Source organism: Brachionichthys hirsutus, chromosome 7 (genome assembly GCF_040956055.1).
Source record: "Brachionichthys hirsutus isolate HB-005 chromosome 7, CSIRO-AGI_Bhir_v1, whole genome shotgun sequence".
Taxonomy (NCBI): Eukaryota; Metazoa; Chordata; class Actinopteri; order Lophiiformes; family Brachionichthyidae; genus Brachionichthys; species Brachionichthys hirsutus.
This window is the reverse complement of record NC_090903.1, coordinates 1,006,512-1,026,605: the sequence shown is the minus strand read 5'-3', so window position 1 is coordinate 1,026,605 and position 20,094 is coordinate 1,006,512. Positions and strand designations below refer to the sequence as shown.

General features: G+C 45.0%; 1 protein-coding gene across 1 annotated transcript; it reads right to left on the bottom strand.

Annotated features, from left to right (window-relative positions):
• Nucleotides 1–3,487: 3,487 nt before the first annotated feature.
• On the bottom strand, nt 3,488–16,317 carry LOC137895979 (gamma-aminobutyric acid receptor subunit pi). Its single transcript, XM_068741507.1, has 9 exons — nt 16,283–16,317; nt 14,119–14,231; nt 11,668–11,735; nt 10,558–10,775; nt 7,490–7,572; nt 6,947–7,084; nt 6,707–6,859; nt 3,991–4,181; nt 3,488–3,850 (listed from the first exon to the last, which is right to left on the bottom strand). Exons 1-9 carry the CDS (start codon nt 16,315–16,317, stop codon nt 3,488–3,490), a joined length of 1,362 nt encoding a protein of 453 aa, XP_068597608.1.
• Between the last annotated feature and the right edge of the window lie 3,777 nt (nt 16,318–20,094).

The following is a 20,094-nucleotide window of genomic DNA, read 5'->3' as shown; positions in this document are numbered from 1 at the left end:
TTATTGCTATCATTCATATTCACACATTGAAATACACATGCAGAGTATTGCTACTTGTTTAAAGGATGAACAGACAGGTTCCGATATTCACGTGTTACTACAGAGTATGAATATGTCCAGGCCGTGTGACCCCCTCTCACACTGAAGCATTGCTTCAAATGTTCCAGCCGGTCCAGGGGTCCGTTGCCATCGTTGCTGGAAAGTTGCTGCAAATGTTGACAGCACTAATTAGTTTTTATAATGAATCCTCATCCTCCTTGGATATTTGTAATGCAATGATTCAAATGCTGTTCAGTCACAGCAAACCAGCGCTGATAATGATGCAACCCCAGATCCACAGGAAAAAATAAGCTCGACAACTCGACCCCGTGAATTAAAGTCGCTCTGACAGTGTGAGTTGCTGTTGAGGCTCCACATGGCATTTATTTCCTTTATTACACACTGGGAAACTCATTATCAAAACTGCTGCCTTAATTTTGCATTGTATAAAACCAGATAGTGCATAGTTGAATAACAAAACTGATCAGTCATCAAATCAAAGGATAAGATTCACTTCACTCAAAACGGGAACAGGAGAAAACCTTTATCAGCACTCAACGAACCCCAAACCAAATGTCCAACATGTCAAATCTAATAAAGATATAAAGAGTTCATTACTCAGTAAAGCATGACAGCATTCTTCTTTTTGCATCACATTTAAAATAACAAAATATATATATGATTAAGCAAAGCAGAGGAAATAAGTTACATGATAATCATGCAGAAAAAGCAGGAGCAAAATATCCCACTTTTCTAATGTGAGCAGGCAAGAATGAAGTTTGGCAGTTATGTTTGTAGTCCGAGACTGTATTTGGGACAATGCAGAAAAATATGGACAGATTTTAAAATGTAAAAGTACATATAGATTTTAAGTTTAATAAAGTTCAGTCGACAACAAACGAGAAAAACAAAAGAAACGGAGTCAGCGTAGCAGAGATGTATGCGATTGCAGTAACCGTGCATTTCTGTTCAGTTCAGGTTTATATAATGTATGTTTCTGTCGAAACTGGATCCCATCCTGCCCCAGCAGGTAGAACTGTATCTCCTGCGTGTCTTGTCCTATTTACCTGCTACTTCTCCAAGAAGAGAGTTGTTGGCAGCGCGATTTATTTGCTGCAGCCGATGCTCACTCATCGAATCTTGTTTCAATGTTGCACTGTACTTGTACTGTGTACTTATACTGTGTTGACACTGACAATAAAAGCTTTCCAGCTTCCCATAGGCTCCAGCAGACCCATGACTCGCAAGGCAGATAAGCAGCTGTAGAAAATGGATGGATGGATGAAAATGTTATTAATTATTAATTATTTCAGAATTAATTTCAACCATCACATCATTATTAACTTCACAATGTAATATTATTGCAAAAGATTGTCCGTCCATCCATCCTCTACCGCTTCTCCGGGACTGGGTCAGGGAGACAACAGTCTACCCTGTTGAAGAAACTTATTTCGACCGCTTGTACCCGGGATATTGTCCTTTCGGTCATGACCCAACGCTCATGAGGGCAGGTGAGAGTCGGAACGTAGACTGACTGGTAAATCGAGAGCTTTGCCTATCGACTCAGCTCCTTCTTCACTACGACAAACCAATGTAACGGCTGCATCACTGCAGCAACGATCCATCTTCCAATCTCACGTTCCATCCCTCCCTCACTACTGAACAAGACCCCGATATAACTGAGCTTCTCCACTTGGGGCAAAGACTTCCTGCCGACCCAAAGAGGGCAAACCACATTTTTCCGGTTGAGAACCACGGCCTCAGATTTGGAGGTGCTGATCCTCATCCCACTCGCTTCACACTCGGCTGCAAACCACCCCAGTACACGCTGGAGGTCCATGCTCCAAGAAGCAAATAGGACAAGATCATCTGCAAAAAGCAGAGATGAAATCCTGTTGTCCCCAAACCAGACCACCTCCGGCCCCTGTCTGCACCTAGAAATTCTGTCCACATAGATTATGAACAGAACCGGTGATAAAGGGCAGCCCTACTGGAGCCCAACATGCACCTGGAACAGGTTTGACTTGCGAACCAAGCTCTGACTTTAAACGTACAGGGCCCGGACAGGCCTCAGCAGAGAGCCCTGGACTTCATACTCCCAAAGAAGTATGGAAGAACGCAGTCAAACACCTTCTCCAAATACACAAAACATATGAGAACTGGTTGGCAGAACTCCCATGAACCCTCAAGCACTCAGTGGAGGGTGTAGAGTTGGTCCAGTGTTCCATGACCAGGACGAAAGCCACATTGTTCATCCTGCATCCAAGGTGCGACCATCCATAGAATCCTCCTTTCCAGCACCCTGGAATAGACTTTCCCTGGAAGGCTGAGGAGCATGACCTTCCTGTATTTGCAGGACACCATCCGGCCGCCTTCTTGAAAAGGGGATCCACCACCCAGGTCTGCCAGTCCACAGGCACTGTCCCCGATCGCCATGCAATATTACAGACATCTCAATCAACACAGTCCCTGCACATCCAGAGGCGTAAGATACTCGGGACAAATTTCATCCACCTCAGTGACTTCAGCCCAGGTGATGGATGAGTTCACCTCTGAGATCTCCACATCTTCTTCCTCCATAGTAAACAGGGATTGAGGAGACCCTCGAAGTATTCTTCCCCCCCCCAACATTAACCCCAGTCGAGGTCAGCAGCTCCCCGCTTTCACTGTAAAGAGTGTTGGCGATGCTCCGCTTTCCCCTCCTGAGGTGCTGGACAGTTTGCCAGAATTTCTTCGAGACTGACCGATAGTCCTCCCCATGGCCTCACCGAACTTATCCCTGGCCCAAGTTTATGCCTCCATAACCACTCGGGCCACCGTATGGTTGGCCTGCCGGTACCCATCAGTCCCCCTCCGGAGTCCCAAAAGAGACTGTATTATTCAACACTTGCAAATTTCACAGCGTTAGTACCTTACTTCAGCCATGATACTACTTCTAGCGGGCATACTTCCAGAATATGACCAAAATGATCAAACGCTGGTACATTTGCAACATAAGTGAAAGAAGCGGAGAGTGACAGTACTGGTATGTGAGGGGGAATTATCATCCTTGCAGTATTTCATTCCAGCTTTCTCTCTCTTTTTGGTTATTTTCCTACTTTCTTGTCTTTCTTTCAATCCCAATTCTCCCATACACAATTTTCCCATCTTCCTGTCATTGTACCAAAAATAAAAACTGTGAATATCAATGATTATTCTAAATAATAAGATAGATTATCAGAGGGTAATCAGCATTTGAATTGCAATGGCTCAATTCAAGTACATATCAATTAATACCTAGAAGGGTATACATTTTCCCACAAAGAAAACATCTCTATATGAGTATGGTCTATTTACACACTCAACCAAAACATGAACTTAGGAAGAACACCGACTTTACGTACATATGCTAAACTACGCTTCTTGCTTGAATACAGCTTTTGTGTCACAGTCTGCACTCAAGCAAATGCTAAAAGTACAAATAATATGTCCAGTACAACATGTTAACTATGATAAAAGAAAGAGGGAAGGTGACTCTGGAGTAGTTGTCTATGTGGTGGGGGTTCTCCACATGACAACAATATATGGAGCGGAGCACTTTGCGCATGGTAGACAGAAGAGTGAGGCACCAATTGGCGGGTTTTGAAGGTATCACCTCAGGCTTAGGATCACTACCCGAGGGACTTGATGGGCTCACAGTGAGCTCTAGGGAGGCTGGCACCGGTGTGGGAGTTGCAGCAAGCTCCTTGCGTCTCTTGGCCTGGCTGGAATGACTTGAGATGGTGACGATGCCATTGTTTTCATTGTCAAAGTCATGGAAGTGATGACCATACTTCAGTAAGTAGAGGTGAAAGAAAGGACAGAAACAAATCATGACACTTCCAACACAGAACAAGAGTTCTTTAAACATAAATCTGTCCACAATACACATGTACAAGCGTGTGTGTGTAGTTTTACATAGGAAGGACTCACCATAAGCATGTGTGCATCCGCATGAGTCAGGGTGCAGAAGTGGGCCACAGCATACTCAATGAGTGCTCCAAAGATAAAGCTGAAGCAGATTCCCAAGTAAACGTCTATGGCCTTAATGAAGCAATTGGCATTGGGCAGCGAAGTGCGGGCCCCCATCATCAGGGTGGTCATGGTCAGGACTGTTGTTACTCCTATCACAAAAAAACACACTAGTCAACTACAGATTGTTCAATCAATCAGTAACTTCTGAGGAATTGTCCTATCAAATTTATAAGTGATGGCGTGTTTACCAATATTTTGAGATTACAACATTTGTTTATAAGCTGATGATGTATTGGTAATACTCCTGGAGCAAGGTTTTAGTGCGCCTTTGTTTATGAATGGCCTTAAAAAGTTTTGATCTCTTTCTGGATATTCTCTTAATCTTAACAAAACCCAAGCTATTTATTCGATTTTACAACTACTCTAGAATTATTTAGGGAATATGAGTTTAACTGGAATTTGTCAAGCGCCAATATTTGGAGGTATTCCTACCAAAGGGTCTTACTTGTCTTTTTGTTATTAACAATTAAAATATTACAAAGAAAATTAGTAGGGATATGGACAGACTTCCCCTGGACATTGATGACAGAATCGGGTCAATTAAAATGGTAATACTTCCCAAAGTATACCGTAATATTTATTCAATGCACTACCTCCTCTGAAACCATTGAGATTCCTCTGAAACTATTTTGAGACTGGGACAAATGTATGTCATTGAACTTTACAAGAAAACTAGTGCCGACATTGCACTTTTAAACAGCACCAGTAACATTTAACTCATAGTCTGAAAGAATATTCTTCCTTTCTTCTAATCTGTAAGATGCTAACCTTTAAACAAATGTCAGAAAATCGCTGATAGTCACGCATTAATTACTTTTTAAACTACTCGTCATTATTCACATTAATATATCAATCTTAACATTGTGTTAACATGCATTTATTGTGTACTGTGTTAAGACATTTATGATTGTTTATTGATTTTATAAAGCAACAATAGTGGCCATCACTGCCATGTATTAATACTGGATGCACTGACCATCAGCCTGGGGCTGAAAACGCCCCATCAGGATCGCATACTCGGTAAATTCATGCAGTAGCGTGAACGTTACGTTACGTCACCTTTGCTGCTGAGGCAGTTTGCAACGATGGTTTCAGACAAATTTGTCAACTTATTCCGGGTGACCATCAAAGTAGTAGTCGTGGAGTGAACCCAGTTCAAACAGATTATTGTGTTTGCAATGTTACGTTTACAGCCTGATTAACTACGCAGCTAGCAAAGCTGCTTAGCCGATAAGCTAACGTTAGCTGAGCATTATTCTACCGTTCTTTGTGCAACTTTAGATGTCGAATGAAGTTGGAACTTGTTGTCTCTCCGTCCCACATGTATTGCACACTGCAATTAGTTTTTTCTTGACCACCTCATAATTGTTGTCCCCAAACGACACTATCTTCGGTATAATTTTTGTAAACTGGCGCTTTGGTTAGCATGTCTACTTCGCTGCGCTGAGTGTGTCTTCTGCAATGTGATTGGTTGCTGTCGGATCAAAACAACGTGGATCTAATTTGATTGGATGCTGTTCCAGCTCACACACATCATACACAAACAGAGCGAGAGAGAGCGTTCATTATTCACATACATTGTCATATTTGTGTTTAGGTGGAGCAATTATCTTCAAGTCAAAGGGCTCAAGTCCAAATTAAGTCACCAGTCATATTTGTTAAGTCGATTTACAAGTCTTTTAACATTTTGTCAATTAAAATCTAGAGTAAACAAATTCATGACTCGAGTCCACACCTATGTAAATCGGGCATTTATTTTTATATGTACCAAACCATACATTATCAGCTTTGTTATCCTAACAGAAAGGGTGTGAGGTCATCCGAAGCATTTAAAATATCAATTAGGTCTCAGATATTCCATTTTTATTTCATCATGTGATGATGTAGCTTTGTTCCTTGTAGACAAGAAAGTCGCTTGCAGAAGTGTGAGGCAGAGGCTGGAACAACGCTGTGTGATGCAATCCCAGCTACTTGGATACATTCAATTTTGGGAGACACGGCCACATAATGTACTAAATTAGAATTATAGCCAGCGCCTTTCAGTCTTATTCGTGGTGCATGATGGAAATATTGTACTGGAAGTAATCCTGGATCATTTCTAAGCAGACAATGATGCTTGCCGTTGCTATGCTCCAAATGTTCTTTGTTCTTCAGTTTTTGAGGGAATAGTCAGAAAGTGTGTCTGCATGACGGTAAGGAACACCCAGAGCAAGGCTTTGAGGTACTTCGAGTAGTCGACTGTAACAACACGACACTTGAAGATGGTGATGGAGTTGAAACTGGAAACACAGTCGTGTGTTTAGTGGGAATGCAGCAGGGGGTTCAAAACACAGTCCTGTGGTGCCCTGAAATTGAGGATGAGAATGGATGATGTGTTTCTACCTGACCACCAGGCATTTGTCTAGAAATCTACTATGCCACACCCAACACACAAGAGAATGTTCATCTGCTTTCAAAATGATTCGTTCCTTAATCACTGCTGTTAACTTTCAACATAAAATAATACATTTCTCTTGTCTATATCGGTAAACACACGACTGATGGCTGATGAAGGGTATATTTATCTTACAACAGTACACGACACCAATAATAACACATGAGTCTCGCGTTCTACCTATACAGACACGTGCTGGAACCGAGGACAGGGCGATCCAAAAAGAAACCCATGAGAGGACAACAAGCAGGCTGGAGGGGACATAGGTCTCTAGGATGAAGTACAGAATGCTCCTCTTCAGCTCAAAGTGGAAGACCAGTTTTGGGTAATTGCCTTTAAGACAAGAGACAAAAGCTACTTAACGTGCATAATAGTATAAAGTATTTGGTCCGAGTCAGAAATCGAAACTTTAGGATTTACCAGTTTCATAAACAGCCTCTGAGACAGATGTGTAGTGGTCCTCTACCGTGTACTGAGCCAGTTGTAGAGTATCCAAACCACTGACCGATTCATTTCCTCTTGTCCAGTAGAACATGACATCATTGATGTTGTAACCCCCTGGGAAAGAGAAGAACATTTGTTTCTGTTAAAGATTCCAGAAGCAACTGTACTTTTGTCTTGTCCCGTGAGCGGACTTTGACACGAGCAGACGTTTTTTTCCCTCTCTCTGTTCCTGCTTGCATTCTCTGTCTTATCTCGTCTGTCTGCTTTCTTTTTCTTGGACCCGTTGCTTGCTGAGCTCTGGTCAACTCAATCATGGAATTGATTAACTGGTCTCTTAGTGCGATTGATGACATTTTTTCATCCAACCTGTCCAGAGGGGACCCACGCAGAAGTCTATACCATGAAGACAGGCAGACAGAATGAGGAACCCAGTTTATCATCATCACTTGGCATCTTGTCGATCAGCCAAGCCTCTGCTGCGTAGAACAGACTGCCGAGTTGAATAAGAAGAATTCTTACAGCTTTCCAGTTGCAATGTGCAGGTCTGCTTATCCATTGGATATTTGGTCAGATCCATGTTGCAAGCCACAGTTGTGGTTATCCTAAAAACACAAGCGTGATACAAAGCATTGCTGTGAAATAGAATAATGCCAGTCAGTTTGAAGGCTATGAATAGAAATATGCACAATAATAATGATAATGATCTACAAACAAATCAGCATGGATGAGTCTTTCAAATGGACAATATGGGCTCTTTCCACGGTTTGGTGGACAGACATGAACCATGAGACTCAGCAGCTATTTCAAATGAAGCAAATGCACTTGCAGATATCGGCATGCAACTTTCTGAAACACCCTTTGGTCAAGTGTATCGTTTGGGAGTTGCTTTCAAATGTACAGACACCACAGTGGTGCAGTACAGTAGTCCCTCATTTTCTGTGTGGGTTATGTTCTAAAAATAACCCGCAATAAGAAAAAAACGCAATGTAGTCATCTTTATTTTTTTACAATTATTATACATGTACATAAATGTTTTAAGGCTGTAAAACCCCTCACCACACACTTTATACACGTTTAACAGGCAGGCATTAATCTAAATAGATTGTTTCAGTATTATAGAATGAAACCAAAGATCAAAACCTTTTCAGAACTAAACATTTGTTAGAGAAATATAAATATATAGTACGTACAGTAAACGTTTTCCTGTTAATAATGTTAAGGCGTGCAGGTCGAGGAAAGAGCCGCTTGGAGTGCAGAAGAACAAATATTCTACTCGTGCTGTCTTTAGCCTCTCATGCTGCTTTATTGGATAGCTTAGCACAGCGGAACGGCAGCGGCTACATGTATCAACAGGAAGAAACGAAACCCAAAAGGGACGTGACGTTTATGCTCCTACAAAATAAAAGCCTCTTTTTACACAGAGGATAAGAGCGCTATAAAACAAACGCTTAACAAATAAACATGATAGCTTTTAGAAATAACGAATTTAATTTTAATGATCAACCTACGAGGTTGAACACATGAGAAATGATTAATAGCAACTCGCGCGTATTTCAGTTCCTCCGACCGCGCCTCTCCGTCCTTGCGCCGCTTCAAGGCGCATTCAAGTGCAAAAAAAATCATTAAAAAAGGTTGCGGAAGATGAACCGCATTATATCGAGGGACTACTGTATTCATCTTCAGCCGCTTATCTGGGTCACGGGTTAAACCAGAGCCAGTCCACCACAGGGCCACAAAGACAGACAGAGAAGCCCTCACGCTCTAACGGACAATTTTAGTGACCAGTACAGCTAAGTTGTGGGTGGGAGGTAGCCGGAGAACCCAGAGAGAACCCACGCAGGCACGGGGACGTTGCTGGCCCCGCTTCTCCTCACCCTGTACACCTCGGACTTCTGCTACAACTCTGGAATGTGTTTGGTTGTGAAGTTCTTATATACTTCAGTTTTTGTCATTATGGGTAATTCTCACATTTCTGTTGTGTGGCTGTTCGATTGAAACAAATTGGTAGATTATTCGACGTGGGGGTGGGGGGTGATTGGGGCCCATATTGTAAAGCTGCTGGATTATGCGTTGACTTTTAAAGGGCGACGACACAAGGCCTATGAACTAGCCAAGGGAAATCTTGTGTGCGCACAAGGGAAGGTGAAAACTTGGTATGATAGCAGGCCAGATCAATAACTGTCCAACCGGGACAGAAAGGGTTGGCTTTGTGTCCCTTGCAGTCCAACCCACTGCAGGCTCATTTTAATGGACCTCGGATTGATTCCAGGGTGAATGACCTCAATCGCATGGTGTCTCCTCCAGATTGGAGGAAGCCTAAAGGGCTATGCCACATAAACATGCTGAAACCATCCCATGGCTACTGCTAGCCATAATGCTAAGGAAAGCTTTGTGAATGACACACAGTATAAGAAATCTTTATCAAAAATGGCATTAGTCCCTGTCATCCGGTTCCAAGAATGTCAGCACAAGCCTCCCAGACCACCCCAAGCCGCCACCGCACCCCGAAAATGACCCCCGAGGTCCCACCAGCCCAGGGCCAACTCTACTGTTGGCCCTGGGCTGCTACTGATCTACTGATCTTCATCTGAAGATGAAAATATTTCACTTGGAACCTTGGCAACAAGTTCAAATGACAGCGTTTCTATGATGGTATAAAAGCTGCTTTCCCAGAGAACCCATGTCGCTGTGCTTGATGTTGATGTGGGCGGTGCTCACCCCATTAAACAGGATGCATCGAGGTTAAGTCCAGAAAAAAAGCAGTGGCCTACATGGTATTATTCAGCCATCAAAGTCTGCCTGGAGTTCTCCGTGTGTACTGGCACCCAAACCAGATGGCAGTACAAGGTTTTGTACAGATTACAGAGCTGAACTATGTGGGTGTCCCATCATGAACCGAGGAAATGACGTGTTCACAAGAGTGAAAAATATCAAGATAGTGCTGACTATTGTCTCGTCTCCTGCCCAGGCTATAAACTGTGTTTCTATGACTTCATACATAACACGAGCAAATGAGGCAACAAAGCCCTCAAAGCTGCTTCGGCACATACAGACAAAATATCCTGGATTCAAAGACAAGCCCTTGGAATTTATTGATAGAAAAAATGTCAACATGAAGGACTACTGCTGTACTTTCTTCTTGTCCCCTGAGGGGTTGCCGCAGCAAATCAACGTTCTCCACTTCACCCTGTCCTTTGCATCGTCCTCCCCAACACCAGCCACTCTCATGTCCTCCCTCACTACGTCCATGTCTCTTCTCCTGGGTCGTCCTCTAGTCCTGTTCTTTGCATCGTCCTCCCCAACACCAGCCACTCTCATGTCCTCCCTCACCATTCTATGTTTCTGTCAGTAGCCCAATATCTGGGCTCATCACCCATAAAGCTGGCGCTACACACTTTGCAAACACTCGTCAGATGTTCAGCTTTGGCACGTACAGCAGAAACATTCTGGAAAAACAGTGTATTTGCGCTGCTTTCATAGGCCGCACCTCTTTTTATTCACATAGCACACACTAAATTCACCAATCCAATACACAGGTAGTGACACCACCATGACCATTTCATTGTCATGCATGTGCGTGAGCTCACCTCAGGGCATAAAGGACCGTCCCATTGGGGAAGATGCGGATTAATCTGTTCTCCACGGTGATGTCGTGGAGGAAAGACTTCTTGGAGTCGACGATGAAGGTATCAGGGACCCAGAGCAGCTCCACTAACCGTCCATCCAGGCTCAGGCTCTTGTTGCCCTCAAACATCAAGCGCTCGTCCATCCATCGCTGACGGAGGAATATAGTTGCAGTGTAGTCCTGCAGGTTTGGGACTCAAAGGTCACAACAAAGCCGCTGGAGAATGTTCACAGGCATGTCAATAAGAGAAAGACATACAAGTCAAAAGTGAGGGTTCACAGACTAGGAATGTTTCTCGGTGAAGTTGTGCTACATGTAACAGTAATGACTGAGATACAAAAAAACACAAGTACAGAACACATCACAAAACAGCAGCATCAGGAGTGGATACACAGATGAATATTAGCACCATTAAAACTAGCGTAATAGCGTAATCACGCAGTGCAAATAGAACAGTGGCAGTTATCGGTTATGAAATGTTCTAGAGTCCGGGACAGAAAATTAATTGTTCATGAGTCTTTCAGCCGAGGGGAAGAAGTTGTTCTTGTGGCGGGAGGTTCTGGTCCGGATAGACCGTAGCCTCCTGCCTGAGGGGAGAGGGTCAAAGAGTCCGTGTGCAGGATGAGAAGGGTCGGCTGTAGTGCATATTTAAGATGAGCAAGCGGCAGGTCGTTCAGAGCTCGGGGGGCTTTGGGATTTGGCTGATTCAGCATTCTTCAGCTCCCTGCTAAACCTGTACTTCACCTCCTTGTAGCTGTCTCTGTCTCCGCTCCTGCGTGCTGCCTCTTTCTCACGTCTGATCTGGCTGAGCTTCGGCGTGAACCAGGGCTTGTCGTTAGCGTAACTCACCCTGGTGCGCGTTGGTACAATGCGCTCCTCATTGTAGCTGATCCATGAGGTCACCATGAGGTCACTCATCCAGATTGTCTGTAGCAGACCTAAATATGTCTTGGTAATTCTGAGTTCATATATACACTGTATGAAGCTAAAAAAGTGTGTAAGCTAGATATAGCTAGTTATAAGGTTCAGCAGATTAGATCGTGATTTAGAGGAAGTAAGGTTTATGTCTTACCATGTTAATTTCTGAGATGGTGTCTATACTGGCAATGTCCAAGCTCATTCCCACGGTAACAGGCCCGTCTGGAAACAAAGAACACACCAAAGATGGAATTATGTTTGCCACACATTTCAATGCACCGACTGCATTTGAGTACCATATTTTTTGGACCATAAGGCTCACTAAAAAATCCTTTAATAAAGATTGTCAAAGAAAATTATTTTATTGATTTGATTTTTAGTGTGAACCAGTGTCAGGTCATCTAACAACCAGCCTGGAGGATCAATCGACAATATCATAAAAATAGTAAAATAAATAAATAAATAAATAATACAATTATATAATTTATGCCTCACAGCAAGAAGGTCACAAGTTCAAATCCCACTTGCGGCCTGGTCTGCGTGGGTTCTCTCCAGGTTCTCAGGCTTCCTCCCACCACGAGAACATGCTAATTAGCTGAATTGGTTGCACTAAATTGCCCGTAGGTCTTGAATGATTTCTTTGATTAAAAAAAAATGAAATTCTGAAACTTGTACAGTAGAAAAATGCAAGCGAACATAAATGTGGTTCAACTACACATTGCAAACCAAACACTTTACCATCACCAATACAAGCCAAACTTCGAGTAACTGTAAACTGGAAAAGCATATTCAAATGTCACACTCCAATAACAACAAGTAATCAAAGCCAGTGGTGGAGCTGGAGAGGCATCGTACCGAGACGCTGCTGCAGCGCTCAGTCACACGCTAAACGCCTGTCTTCCGATGGACACATCGATCCATACTACACAGCCCGCCTGGTCTCCTACACGAGCACACGTAAACATGCACTGGCGTCATGCACATACTCACAAACCGTGTACATTTCCACAAATATGTTCTGCAAGATGTTTTAAAAAGTACAAATCAATGAGTTGCATTGCAGCAGATGCTAATGTCACTGTTCTGCAGGACGGGCTGATTCAGAGCTGTGGAGTGGCAAAACGTTGGCTACTGAGAGGCACTGAGCACCTCGTCTGGGGTAGTACCCACACACACCCAAACACACACGCCTGATAGAGTAGCAGCAGGAGGCAGCGTTTCCCACGGCAGGCTGCAATCGCCTGGCTGGACTCAGTCATGGACTTTGGGTAAGAAGCAGGAACAATTCCGATTGAACTATTGGGTTGGCTCAGAGAAGTGTGATGAGGACATCGGGTGAAACCCCACTAGGGTAATGGAAGACACGACGAGGAGAGGCTGGTGTTGCCCCACACAATGCTGTCCGGGTAGTTAACAACTCCTTTGAGACTGGCAAAGCTGGGAGGACTGGGAAGTGCTGCTGAGGCCAACAAAACACGGCTGGACTCCAGACTTTTGATGTAAGCGGTCCAGTGAGGTGGAATGTAAAAGAGTGTAAAGAGTGTCAGCGAGGATGAAGGGAAAGGTCGACAAGACAGTGGTGAGGACAGCCATGATGGACGGCTTAGAGACAGTGTCTCTGAGGAAAAGACAGGAGGCGGAGCTAGAAGTGGAGGAGATGAAGATGCTGAGGTTCTCCTTGGGAGTGTCCAGGTTGGACAGGATTAGAAATGAGACAATAAGAGGGACAGTGAAGGTTAGACGTTTTGGAGACAAGGTCAGAGAGACCAGACTTTGGTGGTTTGGACATGTCCAGAGGAGAGACAGGGACTATATTGGTAGAAGGATGCTGAGGACGGAACTGCCAGGGAACAGGACTAGAGGACGACCCAGGAGAAGACACATGGACGTAGTGAGGGAGGACATGAGAGTGGCTGGTGTTGGGGAGGACGATGCAAAGGACAGGACTAGAGGACGACCCAGGAGAAGATACGTGGACGTAGTGAGGGAGGACATGAGAGTGGCTGGTGTTGGGGAGGACGATGCAAAGGACAGGACTAGAGGACGACCCAGGAGAAGATACATGGACGTAGTGAGGGAGGACATGAGAGTGCTGGTGTTGGGGAGGACGATGCAAAGGACAGGACTAGAGGACGACCCAGGAGAAGATACATGGACGTAGTGAGGGAGGACATGAGAGTGGCTGGTGTTGGGGAGGACGATGCAAAGGACAGGGTGAAGTGGAGAACGTTGATTTGCTGTGGCGACCCCTCACGGGACAAGAAGAAAGTACAGTAGTAGTAGTAGTAGTAGTAGATTTAATACATGTCCAACCCTAGCCCATGTTCATTGCTCTTTTCATACCTTCTGTATTCCTGGTCAAAGTTAGACAGATACACAACCCCCCCCCCCCCCCCCCCCACCCCAGAAAAGACATCCCTGAAATGGTTTGTGAGGTTTTTACAAAGAGTTGTTGCATTAAATAAATATGCAATGCACCATTTTATTTCATTTCTTATCATGCTCAAATATTCAAATACTGTATACACATCAGCATATATTCGTCAGAAAGTACATGCAGGCACAAACGCCTGCCCTCGGTGACGAGTGTCTGCCGGATCCTTACTGTCAAAGAACGGCCTCAGGTACTTGTTGTATCCTTTCATCAGTCTCTGAATGGTCGGGGGCAGAATCTCTCCTTCTTTCACTTCTGCGCTGGGCTCAGAGCTCCCGAACAACCTGAGGGAAAAGGAAAGCGGAGAAAGACGGAGAGATATTCACCACGTATCTTAATCGTGATCGACTCACTCGATGGTCTACAAACAACATCACTAAACTGTATATGTAGTCCTCTGATGTTTGTTTTTTAACTTTATTTTATTCACATGACAACAAACAAAAGACAAAGATTGGCTAAAATTCAAGATGTCTGGTTCTACACAAGGAAGGTATAAGCATGGTGAGGGAACAATTAAACGGACCCAGCAAATACACATTTCCACATCTTCTGGAGAAAATCTCCTTTTTAAATTGTAGTTGTTTTGCCATGTCAGGATTCCATCGAGTAAATATATTTGCACGGTGGCGCTGTGGTAAGCACCGTTGCCTCACAGCAAGGAGGTTGCAGGTTCAAATCTGACTTAGTGCTTTTCTGTGAGGAGTTTGCATGTTCTCCCCGTGTCTGCGTGGGTTCTCTCCGGGTTCTCCGGCCCCCTCCCACCACCAAAAGCACGCAACTTGGGTACAGGTCTTTATGAAAAAGAGAGTTCATTCTTGATTGACTTACCTGGTTAAATACAAATATTGTAGTTTTTGTATACCCATCGGGCGACAGTTGGGGGGGTGGGGGGGGGCAGGGCTGAAGCCAATTGAATGTGATTATTTTTCTTGCCACCATCTAGGATAAATGTCCAGAACAAACACAAGGAGATCCAATGCGAGATCTATTCTAAAAATACTTTCAATCATCTTCTTTAGGTTTTCCCCATAATATTTTAATTTTAGGGCAATCCCAGAAATCATGTGTAAGATAAAGTGTAAAGTGCCTTGAGACGACTTTCTGTTGTGATCTGGCGCTATAGAAATAAAACTGAACTGAATTGAATTGAATTGATGGTCGGCTCCCACTTGAGGTTCTGGGTGATGGTGGGGCACAGGAAGCGGAAATAGTCCACAATGGAGATGGGGGGCAAATTTAATGAGTTTAACCGGCTGATGGCTGGAGGTGCAGCAGTTGGTGTACAGAAAGAAAAGCCAGGGGTAAAGTACACAGCCCTGGGGGGGTCCGGCGCTGACGGTCCAGGTGTCCGAGACCGTAGTCCCCAGCCGCACGTGCTGCGCAGTGAAGTGATTCTCCAGTAATGAACGAGTCCTTCCTGGCTTGCACAACACTAGCGGATGGCATTTCAGGTGGTGAGACTAATTTGTGGTACTGCTTCCTTTGGCTACGGTTTAGCGGCATATTTTGCAGATAACCGTACTTTGTCTTTGTTCCACGTCTTCGCTCTAACACAGAGAGAGCGCTCGCTCTAACACAAAACACGCAGGAAAGCTATTCAATTAAACATCACATTATTCAAAGACATTCATGTCATAAAACATGGTAATCCGAAAGAAAGACATGCTACCGATCAGATGTACTGACAAACCTACTCGATTGCGTTTTTTAACAGAAGTTGTAGCATGGTAAAGAAAGAAAAAGGACACCCCTTCACATTTAATGCAAATATTTTGTTTTAAAATTAATAATGTTTAAAAAATATAAAATATTTGTAGGACGTTTTCTGCCACATATTGTCTTTGCACCAATTACGTATGATCAATGAGTGAATATTTGATAATGCAGTGTGAAGAGCTCCATGCTGGCGCGGTCTCGTTTTCACACGCTTTGCTTTTCCAGCAGCATTTACTGTGTGTGTGTGGGGGGGGGGGGGGGGGGGGTCCGGCTCCCCCATATGGCCAGATCTTGCTTCTGCCTCTGTTACATCATGGCTCATGTCCCAGGGCTCCGTCTCGCTGCAGAGCAGGCGTCCTGATTTTAGAGGCTGATTTACACATAAACACACAAACACTGGAGACGAGTGCTCGTTTCCCCTCCTGCAATCGCCAGCTAAATATTCATCTTTCCACACCTCAATGCGCCTTAAAGGTTAGCACTCAGAAAACGCCATGTAAGCATTATATTTTTTTCCGTCTAAGGAAATTGAAAAGCAGAATGTTTAAACAATATTCTGAGTCTTGGCGGTTCAAGGAAATAAATTTTTTAGAACTTTGTTCTATTTGTGGCTTACATTGGAGTCACCAGCGCGATTCCTTGTTGCCTCATTGTTGTAATCGTGCCACAATAAAGCCACGCCATACTGAACAGTAGCAGCAAGACACCACCCAGTCTATGGCTTTAGAACTGACGGCGGGGGACACAGCAGCATCAGTGTTACTTTGAATAATGATGTGGCAAAAGTCATTTATTTTCCTTTTAATATGGTGATCGAGATTGTGGACCAAACCCCAAGAACAGAGAAGATAGGGAGATCAGCTGACCTGAGAAAGAAATCCGCTACTTCCTGCTTGCCAAGGCTAAGTAGAAAAGTACAAACAGAAACTCTACTGGAGGATGTAAACACAGCACTGCTAAGTATCTTTACCTCGAACATCACTGAGACCAGCCACCTGATATAAGCTGCAGCATCAATAATGCTGGACACACTTGGCTGCAAGATGAGCAGCTGGAATGAGCAGGGACCGCCATGGAAAAGAAGGCTAGAGACAAAAAGCATGGCAGCACGGAGAGAAGTTAGCCTCCTAGCAGAGCAGAGCAGAGGGGTGAATCTAAGGAAAGAACTGAAGACAGCAAGCTGTCCACGGCTGAGGCGCCGGAGACGCTCAAAGGCTCACAGCCATAGCTACCTGCCTAAAGAGGTACACAAGAGAAGTAGAGGCCAGGAGAATGAACATGATGTCAAGTGATCATCAAAGCCACTATCCAGGAGGACACTACATCCCTCCAAGAGTACATCAAGAAGATGGCCCCCTGTGACGACCTGCTAAGTGAATGTCTCAGGCAACAGAACCCCAGTAAGGAGGAGGAGCCAGAGGGGCTATCATGGAAGGACAAGCCCCTGCATGGCATGAACCACCAACAAACTGAAGCTGTAGCCGACCTGGGAAAAACCTACCAGTGGCTGGAAAAGGCAGGAATGAAAGGCAGGACTAAGGTACTAATGATGGCAGCACAAGAACAGGCTCTAAACACAAGATCAATAGAGACCGGGGTCGACCACACCAGACAGGACCTCAGGTGCAGGCTGTGCAAAGAAGCCCCTGAGACAGTGCAGCACATCACAGCAGGGGGTAAGATGCTGGCAGGCAAGGCATGCATGGAACGACACAACCAGGTAGCATAGTGTACAGGAACATCTGTACCGAGTACGGACTGGAGACCCCAGAGTCAAGATGGAGGACACCTCCAAAGAGGGTCGAGAACAGTCAAGCCAAGATCCTGTGGGACGTCCAGATCCACATGAACAAACTGGTGATGTCCAACCAGCCTGACATGGTGGTGGTGGTGATCAGGGCATTAGGGGCAGTAACCCCCAAGCTGGATGCATTGCTCCAGTAGTGATCGGGGCACTAGGGGCAGTAACCCCCAAGCTGGGTGCATGGTTCCAGTAGTGATCGGGGCACTAGGGGCAGCAGGTACCAGGAACATCGTCCAATGTCTCCGTCCAGAAGAGTGCAGTCCTCGGGACCGCTAAGATCCGGCTAGAACCCTCAAGCTCCCAGGCCTCTGGTAGATGACCCGAGCTTGAAGGAGACACTTTACCGCACGGGTGGGCGAGACAATATATTTTTTATACACATAAATACTTGCATAAGCACTGTCTGGCCCCAAAAAAGAAAATATTACAGCACAGATTTTAATCAAATGATGCAATGCCACAACATTCATTTTCATCCAGAGTTAAGATAATTTTTCAAGATCTTATATTGACGTTCGGAGAGTCAGGCCACAATGCAACGTGTCCCAAGGAGATCCCAAGGATTCTCGATGGGGTTAGGGTGCAATGGCATCTTGAAATATGTGCTCCCCCTGCCATCATTCATTCATCCATTCATCCATTTTCTAACGCTTTTCCCCTCTTTGCGGTTCACAGGAGTTGCTGGGGCTTATCCCAGCTTGCTATGGGCGAGAGGCGGGGCCACCACGGATGCATCGCCCGTGGATCTCGGGGCCACACAGAGACGAACAACCACTCACGCGCTATGCCCACACGGGCCCAGTAAAGTAGAATTCCTTTTTTTTGTTACACCTAGACCTGACCAACTGCAAAAAAACAGATCCTGTCACTGACCCCATAGTCTGGTAAAGTGGATACAAGGCATCACTTCATCCAGAGCCTTCTTATCCTGATGCCCCATCACTCTGGAAAAAGGTTCAGACTCTTCAGATCAGACAGTTCTACAATGCTCGAGTCTCATCTGCAATGAGGAGAGCAATTCACCTGGACTGCACACAAGCCATTCAATGAAGCCAGTCAGCAGGTAGTCAGCGCTCTTTCAGGAAGTAGCACATCCTGTTCACAAGGCTCAACCGGCAGGTTCAACGGTTAGCAGCTAAGCTAAAAGAGGCCTAGCCAACATTAGCCTAGACAACGAGCAAACAGAGATCCAGAGAAACATTTCATGATGACTTTGTAAAACCAGCTAGCTCTTACCAATGATGGTAATAACAGTAATACTAATAATAACAATATGTGTGATGCATGCTGAGTGACAACAATAGTTTTTTCTTTCTACTATTATTATTACGACATTTTCCGAATCATAAATTAAATAGCAATGACTAACAGTAACAGATTCAGTGGTTTGAGGCGACTCAGAACATCCCATCATTCCCCCTAATGACCTCTGTGGAATCGATAGCTGGTATAATTAGCTGCTGCAGGTGATGCTGGGGCCACAGCTTGATGGAGTTTCTAGAGTCGAGGGATTTGGGGCGACAGTGGCGCAGTGGTTGGAAGGGTCGTCCTACGACCGAGAGGTTGGCGGTTTGATACCCGGCTCAGGCGCATGTGTACGCTGTAGTTGTGTCCTTAGGCAAGACACCTCACCCGCATTGCCCGGGCGCATGCGCACGCTGCGACCAGCAGCAGTTCAAACTGCTGTGGACCAAATTGCCCTCCAAGGGACAGATTAATAAAGTATTATTAACGGATTCGTTAATGACTATCGGTGAGTCACAACAAAACATGACGTTGATACCGCTCCATGTTGTTCTCAGCTCGGCACCTTCACGGTCACATTTACGTTTGCTTCCTGTCGGCTGAGAGATCCCAGGGGATGTGGGCCCTTACCTGCTAAAGAGGAAGATGGTGAACACTGTCCGGCTGGAGACATGGAGAACCATGGCTGCGACAGAACGGAGGAGATGCCACTCAGTTTATCTGGAATGAATGCACACAAGGGAGAATAATGTAGTGGAGAGCGTGGCTTCAAGACAGGGTTGCTACGAATCCGTCATCCTCTTCATCAGAGGGCGTATTGGAACTGAATCATGTGGGACACGTTAAACCTGAGCACCCTCTCATTAGAATGAGATCTATGGGGGGCACAGGGATGGATGATGGACGGATGGGTAGGTGGGTGGATGGATGGATGGATGGGTGGGTGGGTTGATGGATGGATGGATGGATGGGTGGGTGGATGGATGGGTGGATAGATGGATGGATGGCTGGATAGATGGATGGATGGAGGGTGGGTGGGTTGATGGATGGATGGATAGATGGATGGATGGGTTGATGGATGCATGAATGGATGGATGGATGCATGGATGGATGCATGGATGGGTGGGAGGATGGATGGGTGGATGGTTGGATGGATGGCTGGGTGGGTGGATGGATGGATGGGCCGACGTGCACTCGCGGAAAAGAATTTATGTTTGGAGCGGACTTTCCCTGATTCTCTTGTTATTGTTCTTGGTGACTTTAACAAGGGAAATCTGAGCCAGGAACTACCCAAATACAGACAGTTTATTAAATGCCCCACCAGAGAGGAGAACACGCTGGACCATTGCTACACGACGGTGGGCGGGGCCTATCGCGCT